The 15,430-nt window shown below is 47.7% G+C and overlaps 1 protein-coding gene across 1 annotated transcript in view; it reads right to left on the bottom strand.

Moving 5' to 3' along the window:
- PLCB2 (phospholipase C beta 2) overlaps positions 1-15,345 on the bottom strand; it is a 40,411-nt gene extending 25,066 nt beyond the window's left edge. The window contains 4 exon segments of the mRNA XM_029085984.1: positions 1-48; positions 9,133-9,201; positions 11,686-11,763; positions 15,262-15,345. The exon segment at positions 1-48 is cut by the window's left edge and continues 6 nt beyond it. Of these exon segments, the coding sequence (XP_028941817.1) occupies positions 1-48; positions 9,133-9,201; positions 11,686-11,763; positions 15,262-15,345 (279 nt within the window).
- Between the last annotated feature and the right edge of the window lie 85 nt (positions 15,346-15,430).

Here is a 15,430-nt window from a genome sequence, read left to right as displayed (position 1 = left end):
GGTGCTGTGAGGGTAATCCAAGTTAAAAACCTCTCGGAGCTTCTGGCACTACAAAAGAAACAGAACAGATGGGGATGAAGGAAGAACGAGGCAAACTGTTCCTGAAAAAAACAGGACCCATTCCAAACATTCACAGCAAGCTTTTCAAGGGTTGCAAAATTGTTTAATGCAATCTTCCTTTCCTTAGTTTTCCTTGTTTTTCGTCTTTATTCTGGAGCCTGCATTACCTGGATCATCCATGAACAAAATATTGTGACTAACATCACTGCACAAACATGCTGTTTCGGTCTGAAAAAGTAAAAGCTGGAGACTGCTCTTAAAGCAAATCCTTCTGAAACCTGGGCCTGAACTTGCAGACAAGCAGAGGAGTATCTGGCCTGCTCGTACCAGAGGCGCATAACGAGGTTCCTGCAGACAGCCCTTTGTCAAAACACATGAGAATGTCTTTTACATTAGTGTGATACCTTTTGCTATAACCTCCCTCCACCACAAGGAAGATGATGTCTGGGATCTGGAAGGTCTACCAGCTTTAGACCTGGTCCCTGGAGAGATGGGCTCCCTCCCTCCAAGTCACATTTTCTGCTAGTTGTCAGTTGCTACCAGTGTTTATTTCCATAGCAATTGCAGTATCCCACAGCAATGGCTCACCAGAGATTTGTTTTGTTAAGTATAAGGCTCATCCGATTAGTCATACTTGGATTTCATCACCACATGAAAGTATTTATAGCATTCCTTTAAAATATTTAGCATTTTCTGCATTCCTACATAAGGCATCACTAAGCCAAGGTGTCCTGGAGTTGTACTGACAGTCGCTGTTTATAAAGAGAGGATAAAATTCCCACGTCCTGGAATAAAGCACAGCAATTCATTATCTAAAGCACAGGATAAACCCGTATCAAAGCAGAGAGGCTGTCAGAGCACCTGCTCCTTCAGAAACCAGAAGCTAAACTCACCATCAGGGATTGTGAGCACAGCAGGTCAGACTCAAGTTTAACTGGAGCTGGAATCTGAGCACAACCTATAGCGAGACACAGGACTGAGCTACTGCACTTCACCAGTGAAAGCATCAGCGATACCGCAACGCTTCAGCTCCCCTGGTAACTTCAGCAAAGCGGAGTCAGCTAAATGACTTTACCTCTGTGTCTGCTATAAACTCAGAGCACAGCTCAGCTCACATTCAGTGATTTGTTAAACTGGTACTAACTGGACAATGTCTGAATCTTTGCCAGTTGAAGAAAGTGAACTCCCTGACCTTAAGACTTCCACAGGCCTCAGTTTAGCCCAAACCAACTGAAAACCCCCATGTGCAACCATCTCTTTGCACCCTGTTATGATTCAAACAGAAGCAACCCCATTTCTGCCCCAGAATTTTCTCTTTACATTGGACTCTAACAGTAGAAACTCCAAACCAGCTCAGCTTCAGGCATCCTTATGAGTCTGCACCATGTCACGCACAGAGCTGCATATATATTTTATAAGGAACTCTGCAGATTTTTTTTCCACTACATTTTTCCAAATTTCTGGAGCATCTGCAATTTTGATACATCTGTAGTGAAGAGGCATCCTTAGGAAAAACAGGATGGGCTGGATTGTAACTCAAGATCACCTGACTGCTGCCTCTCACTTCATAAAAGCAACTCTCCGCAGGGGGAACTCTTGAACCTGTATAATCCAAGAGGATTTGGAGGGAAAGAAGGGGGAAGGCAGTCAGCCTCCCAGAAGATTTGCCTATTTTCAAACAGTCAGAGAATGTCTAAAATGGCTCATTTTTGCTTTGTGAGCAGTTTTCCTTCGCAGAAGTGAGCAGCACCCACATTCCCACACCTCCTTTCCGCGCTCACAGCAACTTCTTGATGGAGCTTTAACTTTTCATCAGAAGTGGCAACGTGTTAGGATTTTAACTTCATCTTGCAAACCCCCTGGCATTTGTTCAGCTTCCTTACCTCTGGTGTTGTAAATCATACGAAGCTGAGACAATAGAGAACTTGTGGTTTATGCTGAACTCATTTCCTGTATTTGTTACAGACCGGCTCCTCCCAGCCCTTCCTTCTCTGCAAGCTGGTGTCGCTCGGCTCTCCAGCAGCCGTTTCTGTTCAGGCTACACCCCCAGCAAGCTGAACGCTGCATCAGAGCTTCTGCCTGTACCTCCCTGTGCCCCACCACACAGAGCTGACACATGCTCACAGCCTGAGAGCCCATCACCTTCTCAGAAGCTGTTGGTCACAGTTAGCTTTGCCTGTGCTGCTTCTTATAGGCCATGTCCTCCATCAGCATTAACTAATGCCTTGGTGAAGTCGGTAGCTTCATTTTATGAGAAGCAAACTGCAGTGGGGAGAGGACAGGATGATTTTGTCAGGGACCTAACAAAACAGGGGTCATAGGGTCACATTTTCCCACTTGCCTGGCCTTAAGCAAGGCACTCTCTTACTCTGTGCTGCCTAATTTATGTGGGGATTATCCCCCTCATGGGATAAACGCAGTGATGTTGGTGTAACACTGAATGAAGATGGTCAGGGAGGACCAGAGACTGTGTCCAAGGGCACAGAACCAGACACCACAGCTCTTTCATAACCTGTGCTCCTTTAACACCTTGGTGCTGCAGCTTCACTACGGAATTCTAGTGTCATGTCGCAGGTGGAATTGCTGTGTGAAAAGCAGGACAACCATATGAGCCATGCAAATCAGAGGAAGGGAAACATGCTTAGCAAATCCACTTAAAAAAACCCCCACCAAGCAAAGGAAAAACAACCCACTGGCAGAGTGGCTGAAATACAGATTCAGCTTTCATTTCACTTCCCACCCTCCTGATTTCCCTAAAATCCTCATCTGTACAAACCAGATTGATAGTCCAGAGAAAAGCAAATTCTCATGCAAATATAAGCAAAGGGCCAGACCCAATGCAAGCGACAGAGAGAGACAGTCCTTTCCCAACTTGAAAGGAGACACAGCCACATGATAGCGGGGACCTGCCGCAGCTGCAGGCACTCACTACGCCCAGACAATTTTGTACCTTCACAAAACACAGTACATGATGCAGCTTGTGGCATCAGAACACAGGACTTGACAACAAGGCTTCTCTTTGGAGAAGAAAGGTCTTGTTTGGTTGCCAGAAGGGAAAGGCAGCACTAAGATGATTCAAATGCCTTTGGCTCTGCAGGTAAGGCTCACGTCCCCGTTAGCAGCACTGCTCCATCATGGGACTGTGACTGCTGTGAAGCAGGGAGGGCTGTCCTGCCACCGCCTGCACCACGGGGACCAGCCTGTCTCTGTGCCAAACAGCTCAGTGAGACAAGGCAGGAAAAAGAACAAGCAGATGAAGCACTCTCTGCTCTCGCTGCTGTCTTATCTAAAAGAACCGGAAAATGCAGCAGCACACAGATTCACAGGCACAAAATAACCTGCGGCATTCTGGAAAGGAGCAGGGACAGACTGCCAGGGAGAGACGCAGGCTCTGCATCCTCAGCAGCTTCTGTCCCTGCGATCTACAAGCTCACACTGCAGAAAGATGGAAGATGCAGAGAGAGGGCCCAGCGTGGCAAAAGGCCATCACCATTCAGATGTGACTGTTTCCTTGCTCGGCCCCTGCTCTACTATTTACAAATCCTTTGCAAGCCACAAGCTTCTATTCGCATTTCTCTTGCACGCACACAGATCCGTTTGGCTCCATACAGCTTCTGTGATCATCACCCTTCTATTTGCAGGCCTGAACACCAGAGTCTGTTCAGTTCCATCCTGTGCTCACGCCCATTGCTGAATCTGCAGCGTAACGCTGAGATACATGCCAACCCCAGAGCAGCCCGTGATGCAGCACAAGGACTGCCCAGCCACAGCGCATCTCTAGTCCTCGGCTCAGCCCCCTGCTCAGCTCCACTGCACGGTGTGTGCTCCCTGCACTGGTGGCTCTAAACACCGCTCACTCCTACTTTATCATCCCAAAATATGACGTGTGAAATACTCTGGTCTGATTTTCTTCCATGTGCGTGTTCAGTTCAGGGTCTGCATCTCTGTGTTCAAGAACAACAAAATGCACATGGAGGATGAAGCTGGTTTATAATCGTGACAGTCAGAAAATACTTCTGTTTTTATGAAAAATTATGCTTGTTGCAAAGCCAACGCCTGCTGAAATGTCTAAACAAAACCAAGATGAAGCCAACAGCCCAGCAGTCTGGCCTAAACATCAAGTATTTCAGTCCTAATTATTATATTCTCTGTCAGGGTTCTGGGGTCTTGGTACATCAGAAAAAAAACAAAATGGGAACAGCCGTTATTGTGCCTTGTTACTCAAAGGAAAACACAGAACTGCACTGTAAATAACATCTTGATCTGCTTTGGCATGCTGCTGAACTACATTCAATAGCTTTTTATCTTGTCTCATTTATGTTCAAAGTCCCTGCTAAATCTTATCTTTATTACTCTTGAATTCGTGCCAAAGTTCATTCTGCCCTGTCTCAAAAAAAATTTCCATGGAGAAAAAACACTGCAGAACACTGAGGAGCTCTCAAAGAAAATAAAGCAAAAGTGGCGAGAAGGGGAAACCCACACACACGGGAGGACGCGAGGGCTGTGTGCCTGTGTATGTGCTAATGTCAGGACGTGAGGGCTCGGGAGGGGGCAGGAAGAGAGGGCAGAGCCTGTGCTCCAGGAGAGCAGGGCTGTCCCTCACCCTCAGGCAGGTCCAGTTCCAGGAACTGGCTCCTTCTGGGGCAAACAGCAGTGCCCCTTCTCATCTGGAGGTGGCTCCTTCTGCTGCCAGCCCTTAGCGCCCTGTCCCTTTTTCGGTGTCACACTTACTCTGCCGGGCACTATATGATGACTCTCTACTCCCTAAACACCAGCAGTGTCACCAACCAGTCCCTGCCTCCAGCTTGCAGGGACAATGCTGTGGCCTGTGCTGGCCAGGGAGCACATATGTGCTCCACATATTCAGAAGTGGTTTTCTGCACAGGCACTTTGGTGTTACTCTTCTTGCTGTGTCTAGAAAGGTTACAAGGAAAAACCCCAAACCTCTCACTCAGCAACAGCGGGAAAGTGTAAGCGAAAGCAGGTAACTCCCAACATCCACAGCACAACCACCCCTCAGCAGGGAGACTCATTTCACCTACACCGGCCCAAAAAACTCCGGGCACGTTCCACCCTCGTGCAGTTTGAACTGCAGCCAGAAAGCACACAGTCCCTTGCAGAGGAAAGCAACAGTGCAGGTGCTCTCCAGAAAGCACTTTCCTTCCTTGTAAATTCCTTCAGCCACAATTCAGCAGCAAAACCAGATGCCAAGCTTTGCCTCACAGAGGCTGGGGATTTACTACGGCACCACCTACAAGGAAGGGGAGAGGAGGGGAGAAGGACGCTTGATTTGCTATTGGTACTACCCAAAGCTCTTCCAACAGCTGTGATCTCGTTCTCCTTGTCTCAAATACCATCCATCAGCCGCTTCTCCTCCCCTTCCAGCCAGTGCAACAAGTAACTGCCTGGATTCACTTCAGCAGTTATTCCCACAACCATTCCAAGCCACTGCTTGGCAGCAGGGGAGACAGGACCCTTTTGCATTCTTCTGTGTTTGTTTGCTTCGTCACACGGGTTTTCATATTTGTACCTTTTGTTTTTCACATTTATACCTACGCACACCTAACGATGCACCAGACACAGCTGCCCTCCGTGGAGGGTGTGGAGATTCATGTTAACAAATTTTCACTGCTTTCTGCATTCCTCTGAGCAAATTCTATGCTCAGGAAAGCCAACTGAACACACAACTGAGGGTCTTAGGCAAACCCTGCAGAAGCAGTGTGGCTAGTACAGCCCTGTGTAAATCAGAAATTTCCAGGACTGGACGGCACATCTCTCCCACCATTTTGGTTCAAGGGCCATTTCAGTGCCCACACAAGACCTCCCATCACCCCATAAGAGTAAGGTGAATAAGGAGCCAGCCTAGTGCACTTTACTGCATGTTGTCATAGAAATGCCAGAAAATTCCCTGAAATAAAAGGGAGACATTTTAAATGGGTCTCTGAGAAATGCAGAATTCAAAAAGCATTTGGGATTTTCACAGCAGAGGTTGTCATCAAGTGCATCGCTTCTGCCTGTTGAGAATACTTAATAAATCACTTGGTGCTTGATCTTTGTTTGTACAAAATGAGCTGTAGCCAATTCCCAGGACTGGCTCTGGCCTATTACAATGGCAAGAATACGGCAGCTTTGCCAGGTCAGACCACAGACCCATCCAGATGTCTGGGGTGAAGAAGTACAAAAACAGGCCAAACACAATGATACTTCCCTGACATATTTCTGCAGCTTCCAGCAATGGATGATTCAGTAACTTCCTAACCCAGAGGCATCATCTTGCACTTACTAACCCTCAAAGGGCATTTCCTTCTTGTCCTGACTTTTTAAACTCGCGTACATTTTCATGGCTTGCACAGGAAGGGATCCCACAGCAGCAGCAGGAGGTGTAAACCTGCAGCACCTCCTTCTGCTTGTGCTGAACCTGCCTTTGGAAAATTCCACTGGATGTGTAGCTCTCACACTGGAAGAAACACTGAGTAAGTGCTTTGTGCTCACCTTCTCCACTCAGCTCCCAGTGTTACAGCACTCCACGACACTCCTCCACATCTCCCCTCATCCTTTTTAATTTATTTTTGCCAGACTACAGTCCCTGCCTTCTCAGATGCTCTTCCTACAGTTGCCATTTCATTCTTTTCTTCACCTTTCTGCTCTTCCACACCTTTTCCAGCTCTTTATCTCATCTGAGATGAGGACACTGGAAATGCACAGAAACACGGGTGCATTCAGGGTGTGTTATAATTCCTAACACAACTTTTTTGAGCAAATACTACTGAACACTGAGGTGATGTTTTTATGGACCATACCCTCAAGACCTTGTTTCTGAGTAGCAACAGTCAACTCAGAGCCTGTTATTACAGAGGGTTAGGATAGGGTTTTTTGTGTGTGTGCATTGTCTGATTTTAACCTGTACTAAATTTTATCACTTATTAGCTTATCCAGTCAATCAGCAATTCAAGGTCTTTCCACAAACCAGCCCTCATTTTATTACCCCAAGTAACTTGGTGCCATTGGCAAACTTTGTCTGTTCTCTACACACCTCTTTTGCAGATCACATCTGAACCCACAGCACATCACAGGCCCAAGCACTGGTCTTTCTGGAGTCTGCTGGTTTTCCCTCTTCTCAAGAGACCTTTTCCTTATTCTCCAGCAGTACTTTCTCCACAGCGATGTCCTCTCTTGTTCTGTTCTTTAAGAGCCTTTGCTTATGATGGGAACCACAAGGGCCACTTTCCAATTTTATTGAAGAGCTAACTATGGAGCACAGCCACTGCTTCCCCTCCTCCTTTGCTTTTTGCTACCCTGATACTGTTCATGAGTTTCCTCATTCTCTTCTCAAACTTCTTTGTGCTTTTATTAAAAACCCCTTTTAAAAGGTAATTTCAGTTTTTCTCTGGCTGTGGAATGCAGTCATCCCAAAACTGTACTGTGAATTGCACTTAAAAACTGGGGTTGGCCTTGGTTCCAGGGTAATTCCTTGTTTGTGAGTAGAGTCATTACAGGAAGATGCTATTTGAGCAGAAATTCCTTTGTCTAGAGACAACTGACACTGCACTGAAACATGTGCTGGCATGTTCCTCCTGGTAGTCTCCAATTAGTCTTCCTTAACTAATCGCTAAAATCTAGTACATTTTTCTCCAGTCTGGCTGCTGCCACCAGGACATCCACCTGTGGCCTCAGTGCTTACACCATCAGTTTATAATCTATATCAAAGCTGAACTCATTTTGTAAACAGGCTATTCCTGAAAGTTTAACAGCCTAGAAAACTGTCTCCTGCCTCTCCTTTAAGTTGGCCTTTTCCTTACTGCAGTCTGTCTGGAGTGTAGCACCCAGCTCTACCAGCTCCAAGTATTTTATTCTCTCAATTTAAAACAAAGAAACTTCTGTGAGCATTTTTTCCAGACATTATTCCCACTAAACAAGGTGCAGACAGAGTTTTAGGCTTGTTGAAAACTCAAATATGTTTCATTCTAATGAATTTCCAAGAAGTAAAGCAGTTTCTCAGAAGGTATGATGACTTTTAAGAATTGTGCAAGATGGGTGCTGTTCTTGAGCTCTGCCTTCAGTGCCCACATCATTATGCTCTTTTGAGAAAGATCAGTCTCGGGGAGCTCTGAAGAGACATTTTCAGAGGAGCATTAAGAAAACAGCTGTAAAACTTACGCAAAGAGGGTGCTCAAGTCTCTCAGTATATATTGCAAAATCTTCCCCTTGTGTCAGACTGAGAATCACCGATGTTACCAGATGGAGCTGTTATCTTTACTCCTTTGTTTTCACATTCAAGCTTTATTTCAATTTTCTGCTTGTCTTTTCCATACACGGAAAAGTTGAAAACAAACAAAAAACAGACCCAGAAAGAAGTCCTAACAAGGACAACTTTGCTGCAGGAAACTTAAATTATAACTGAAACCAAGAACAAGGCCGTAATCATGTGCTTCCCTTAGTCTGCCACCCTGCAAGCAGATATTTAAAATTATTTGGGGGGGGTGGGGGGTGAGAAAGAAACACTAATTTTTCTGAAACTACATTTTCTTCCATTTAAAGGAAAAAACCCACCACACACTGCGCTGGAATCTCACTGTAACTACAGGTCTGCAGCTGCCTTGACCCAGCCTGTGCATCTCTGCACAAGAGAAGCTCTGGTGACTCAATGCAGAAGCATCACAGTCTCCTGCAGGACTTCCCAGTGTAGTTCAGTGAACACCAGGGCCAGGCCATGATTAAAGCCAGACAGATGCACAGCAAGGGAGAGAACACAGCTGCTGTGCCCAACAGAAAACGGGTCTTTTGGAAGGGGAATGGCTGTTTTCCCACATTCTGGCATATTCTTTCCAATAAGCTCATTTACCATAGTCTGGAGCTGCCTGCCTTTTAGGTGCACAGAGGATCCCTGGGGAGTTCAGGGACAAGAGTAAAGACAGCTTTTTTATACTCACACAGTTGTGATGTAAGGAGGCAAGGTCCTCTCCATCCTCTTGTAACAAAAAGCCAGAGTAAACTGCCTCAGCTTACGCCAAAGCCCTGGACAGCCTTGCCTCTCCACATGAACAACCAGCAGAGATGAAGCTATGCACTCACCTTGGGGATTCTGGCAAATCGCCCTGCTCGGGTATCTCGGATGCTGGTTATGTCCAAAATTTCCATTTCCTACAACAGAGTAAAGACAAGGAAGATGAAGAAAGTCAAAGAAGGAAAGAAAGAAATCCATTACAGAACCCGCAGAAGCTGCAAAGCCGGTCTCAGCCAGTGCCTTTCGCTGGGGAAGAGCCCTCCCACCAGGAACAACGCAGACAGGGGAATGCCAGCTACTGACACACCAGGCTGGTGGGCTGGCTAGTGCAGAGGCCATGGTGGTGGTCTGCAACACCATCCCCTTCAGGGTGAGGCCAGAGGCTCGGTGTGGGTAACCTGAGAGGGAGTGTATGACATGCACACATGTTTATATGGGGAAACCTGTTAAAGGAATTTAACTCGGTGGGTAACTCTAGGATTGTTTTTATTTACAACTCGGAGTTGGGCCATCACCTCAGTGTAACTGAGTTAAATTCCTTTAACAAAACTCTACCCCAGCTACAGCCCATGGGTTAATACAACCCAGAGCCTCCTGTCACTCATGTTCTCTGCCTGTCTTTTGCCTCCATGCATTCAACCCAGAGCAGCTGAGCTGGAAGGCAGGCAGGACTGCTTCTCCCCAACTCACTCCCAGCAAACCTACACCTAATCTGTTCTGAAGCAATTCCCATGGAGCACATTCCACAGCCTTCCCCAGGCAGCCCACCCCACAGCCTCACTACTGGCTAGCTGTCATGTTTATTTTGTTTGTTCTTTTAATATCCAACCTGAATTTCCTTCCTCTGCTCACCATGGATCTGGAGAACAAATTAGACTGGTTGCAGCAGAGAATATTATTTTCCAAGACCACAATAAAGAACAATGTGGATACCATGTCTTCTGGCTGTATCCCCAATTTATTGTCAAGTGGGATGGAAATTTCACTCCTAATACCACCCCTTTCCAAATCCCTAGTGAACAAGCAGTGCAGTTTTTCTTCCCCGCTGTTCATGACAAGCAGATCTTCAGGGTAGTCAGTCAAAGATTAAATAAACCACACAAACTATTGGCCATACCACACCATGCTCTGTATCAGCCCATCTCCTCCCATGGCTGTGCTCATGCCACCCAGCACAGGACCTTCACCAGCCCATCCCAGCTCCCTCTGACAGCCAGCATTTGCCCACCACCCTTCTTGTCAGCTCACACTGTCAGTAGATTCCCTCAGAGGACAGGAAAGATGCCAGACAAGTGCTTCCCAAGGAGGAAAAACAGGCTGTTGCTCCACTGTGGCTCTCAAATTTGTTGACAGTTTATTTTAGGTGATAATCAATGGCATTTTCCAGGAATGAGACACCGCTCCAGTCTGGGTTTCCTCATGTCAGCAACACTTCCCTACTCCAGCCCCTTTCCCAGGTAATTAAGTCCCTCGTACCACTAACCCAGTGCAATCTCACTTTTGATGGGTGACAACAGCTCCCCTCACCCCATTTTATGCACCTCCTCCAGTGCTACTGCTTCTTCCTGCTGCCTGGCTGGACCCCTTACAGCAACAATTCTACTGCCAGGAGACCTCAAAATGGGAGTGAGAGTGACAGACACTACTGAGAGCCCATCTTCTAGAGGGAAGTGACAGTCCCCAACCTCACCACACTGTGTTCTCAGAGGATATAACTGTATGGCAGTGCCTTGCCCCCACTGGCACTGGGGCACAATCTTCTGAGAAGGCAGAGCTCACCAGAACACATCAGGTCTCTTGGCCAGGGCGCTGTGCAGGACTACTGCCTCTGTCTCTTTATCTACTGTGCCTCTTCAGCATGTAGGTCACAAGGAGGAAGCAGAGCTGAACCACAGCTCTGCTCTGGAAAGCAGAAGTAAGCCCAGCCTTCCACCTCCAGTCAGCCAGATCTCCCCACTCCTTGTTGCTACTCATCACCCAGGAACTGAATTCTCTTTCCTCAGTTTGTTGCCTCTCCCTCTCCTGCTGTGGTTTACCTCTGGTAGTGTGCACACACCACCCTGGCCTGAGAGAAGCACAACTCACACTCCAGACTTGATGTAGTCTCTACATTGCTATGGTCACTAATTTTAGAAATGAGATTTCTAAAACCCCAACACGTCAGGTAACTACAGCACAAGCTGCACGAGGGACACGTTAGCTGAAGCTCCAGACATTTCATTGCATACGTCCAGCCATTTTCTTTCCAGCTGCACCACTGCACTGGCTGGGAGAATCCTTTAGCGTGCTGGGTGACAGGGATATTGGTGTTCTCTGAAGTCCTCTGAAGCACATCTAATGAACTTTGCAGGTGTGAGACGCCAGCATGACAAGCACAAAGAGGCCATGCTCATCTCTCTGGCATGTCTGCAGCTTAATCTGCCCTTTTCTGGAACTGTGCAGACAAATATGTCACTCAATAAGCATGAGACTCCCAAGTCCTTTGTGGGGAGTTTCCTCCTAAGTGGAATGCACGTGGTAGTCTGCTTTTGAGTACAGAACTCCAGCACTTGTGGTGTTTTAATCTCACACAATCTTGACCTGGCTATTTGGAGACCAAGCTGTGAAGTCTCAGCACTTACCTTGTTCTGATAGGTCCAGTATAAGTAAAAGCCCTTTGGATCCACCCGAAGAATCACAGGAGAAGCACTTGCTGTTTCCTGACCAAAAAACCAAACCAGAAGAAAGAAGGTTAGCACCTTACGTGACTTGGAGAACCCATCACGGGACATGAGGTCCCCAGTTCAAATATAGACCCAGTCGGGTGAATCATCCTCTGATTTATGGAAATGAACCAGATGATTTTAGTACATCTCCAGAGTAACAGTGTGAGGCTGGGGAAGCTGATCTCTGCTGAAGCCCGAGCCTCACCTTACGCTGTGCATTTCCCTAGAACAACTCTCTTGGAGCTTTCTATACCAGACATGAAGAGACCAAAGTACCTGCAGTACCATTAAGAGTTTAATTTGAACTGCCTTCCCTGGCTGCTGGCTGCTCTGCCTCTCAGCAATGACCCTGCTGCTGCATGTTCACTTAAAGGCACTTGACTGGTGTTTTCAAGACAACGTCCTTCCCCATCTCACGCGCAAGCCAGTGCTAAGAGATGAATTAGCTCGAGCCCTTTGGAGACAAGATAAAGGATGCTTGGTGCCTCTGCTGGGGTCCCAGCCGATTTGCTCACTCACTCTAGATGACTCCTCACTGCAGTTGACCTCTGGTGCCACACAAGACAGCATCCTGAGGTCATCAGCCATCTCTAAGGCGGCTTCAAATTCAATCCAAGAAACTGAAATACAAATACCCAGCTACTGAGATGAAACTAGTAATGGAATTTGCAAGCTGTATTTGTTGCTTGGCCTTGGGTTCTTCAGTCTGTTACTGAACTCAAACTTCACTCTAGAGTGTGTCTATTTCCAGGGACCAGATCCAGTATTTTTCCTTACTGTAAGCTGCCCATGACACAGTACCTTCTCCTTTTACTTCCTACCATCTTTCTCACACTACCCAGGCCACTGCTGATCTGCACAGCATCGTGCCCATGTTCCCAGAGCTCTTGGCTAGCTCCCTGGACACACGGCCACAAGCCATGGAGAGCACAACAGGCACTGCAGTACTACCTAGTATTGTACCATGTTCTAGATTAACCTTATCTCCCACACAGCAGCTTTCTTGAAAGCAAGCTGAGGTGGCACTAAGGACTGCTGACAGCTGGCTCCTGACCAGGGATGGGGATGGCTGTGGGGTGCAGGTAGACCCTCCTGTGAGGTGGCTCCTGGCAACAAAGGAAAAGGTAAATTCTACAGAAGATGGTCTGGAAGCCCAACTAGCTGCTGCTCACACTGTGGAGTTCAACTCTAGGGCAGAAAACAAGCATTGTCTGGCAAACTCCTGTAATCCATCATCTCTACAAAGACTTTTGCTTCTACTACAAGGGCTAAGAGTCACCATAGAGGCAAACCCACATGCATCTGCTCAAAAGGTCAGCTACTACACTGTGCCCCATTTGAGGTTTTGAAAGGGTTCCCAAGCTGGTTCTTGAAATAAACCACCAACCATGTAGTAGGACTTCACCTCTTTAGTCTGCCTGGCAGCCCCATCTTGCTGGATGCTACACAAGTGCTCCTTACTCCAAGATGCTGCAACTAATTCAGAGATCCTACTGCACCTCCTCTAGAGGAGACATGACAAGGGGAAGGCACTACAGAAAAAGCATGGGTTTGCTTTTCTCAAGAAATTGGTAAGTACAGTGAAGGCTCCAGTTCCAAACTGTACAGTGTGATGTACCAGTCTGATCTACCTTCATTCCTTTGCCTCAGATATCATGGAAGGGGTTCAAAACTGTTACCCACAGCATGGCCAGGTCAATTCAAAGATAAGACAAAAAACCACAGGCCCATGACCTCTAGAGAGCAGCGATCCTGCAGCCTGGAGCTCTTGCTATCATCCTTTGCAGCCTGATCTAACCATGGAGTGGGAAAGCATGATGAGACGGAGCAATGTGACCAGAACAGCCCACTTGTGGAGAAGGCTGTTGTTATTGTTGGAGGTCAAGTCTGTAAACTACTTGGTAATTAGAGGCAACCTTCTAGGAATGTTTACAAATCCATAAGCCTTCGGGGAAAATCCACACAGGACACGAGCTCCCTAACTCCTATAGTCGCAGCAGCAAATAAACTCTTGGCAGGACTTGGAAGCCCAACTTGACTCATCTTTGGTTTCAAAGGAGCCTAACTATCCCAGGAATTCCCAGTGAAGTACTAAACAGCTCCAAGTTTTTGGGAAAGTGGTCCCCAAGGACTGAGCATAGAAAGTCAACAGGAACTTTAGACAAGTTTGGCTGCTGTTATTCTCAGAAACCAAATCCCTGTTCAAATTCAAAGCAGCCACAAGAGCGTTCTGCAGGCCGTGACCCCACTGGAAACAGAGGGAAGGCTGCACTCTCCCCATGCCCTGCTGTCACCCTCCTGTGTACGTACAGCCAGTGGGACAACTGCCCAGCGACATTCCAACCTGTACTCCTCAGCATCCATCCTCTCAGCTGTGTATTACATTGCTCATTTCTGAGGGGACCAGCCCTGCTTATGCTGCACACAAGTGATCTACCTCCCCCGCACACGCTGCCTTCAGACTTTAAAAGTTTATTTCAGCTTTACGCCCACAAAAGCAAGCACAAATCCCTCCTGCGCCGCTGCTGGAGGCTCTTTCTAACGCATCTCCTTTGCAATGCCACATCAAATGCTTCCCCCAGATCTTGGTGAACAATCATAACTTGTCGGGGGCCCCGTTTTATCAACGTTCATGCTCAAGAGCAGACAATCCATAGTCCAGACACAATGGATGGGCAGCTGCTGTCCCCCTGCTCAGCTACCTGGGTATTAGAGGAAATACTCTTTTGCCTTCTTAGAAAGTGAGGAGGGGGGTTATTACATTTAAATTAATTTCTCTTCTGCTGTTCCACACTTTTCTTCCCCTCACAATGAAAGGCAAACAGAGACTGCAGACCAGGTGTTCTGAAGGTACAAGAGGACACGGAGATGGAGAGAGAAGCAGCTTTCTGCAGCACTGTTGGAGCACAGGCCCCTTGCTGCTTGGCCGCTGCACTCGGTAGCTCACAGACCCCCGAGCCAGGCAGGCGTGGGAGGACACGGCTCATCCTCTGACCCACTCCAGCGACAGGGCCCTGAGGGGAAGCAACTTGGAGCCTGATCTCCTCTCCATCTGCAAAGCACGGAGAGTTCGCTCGGCTCAGGAGTAAATCCTGCCCCTCAGGCTCCTCCGCACACGTCCGAACGCAGCGCGTGCCTCTTGCCCCAGGGATGCTCCCAGCAGTGACTGCCTTCCTGAGGGCTGCGTCCCAGGGACGGGACAGCAGAGGAGCTGTGCACGCAGAGCCAGTGCCACACTCCATCAACTTCCATCGTCCACAACAACAGGAGGTGCAGAGAAGCCACATCACTGACCCCGGACACATACAACCTTTGTGTTTAGCCCTCAGCTGTCCTGTTCTCCTCAGTTCACTCTCCCTATCCAGCCATCACTGCTCACAGGCAGTGTCCGACCCCCCTGCGGAACACCTGCTCCCACAAACCCTGACCAAAACACGGCACCTGCCCCACCACCAACAGACAATCCAGCAAAGCAAAATCCCCAGTACTCACATCGTCCCATTTGATGAAGCGCTCACCCTTGGACAGATACTCCTTCACCTCCGGGGGCTGCAGGACAGGGGTGAGCATTGACATTTTGGCCCGCAGATGTGCTCCTCAGCTACCAGAGGCAACAGCAGCTGCACAGTTTGCTCCTCCTTGGCCCCCTCTCCTCTATCTC

The sequence above is a fragment of the Antrostomus carolinensis genome, unplaced genomic scaffold (genome assembly GCF_000700745.2).
Source record: "Antrostomus carolinensis isolate BGI_N321 unplaced genomic scaffold, ASM70074v2 scaffold8997, whole genome shotgun sequence".
Taxonomy (NCBI): Eukaryota; Metazoa; Chordata; class Aves; order Caprimulgiformes; family Caprimulgidae; genus Antrostomus; species Antrostomus carolinensis.
The sequence above is the reverse complement of the archived record's forward strand: the minus strand, read 5'-3'. Positions and strand labels throughout refer to the sequence as shown.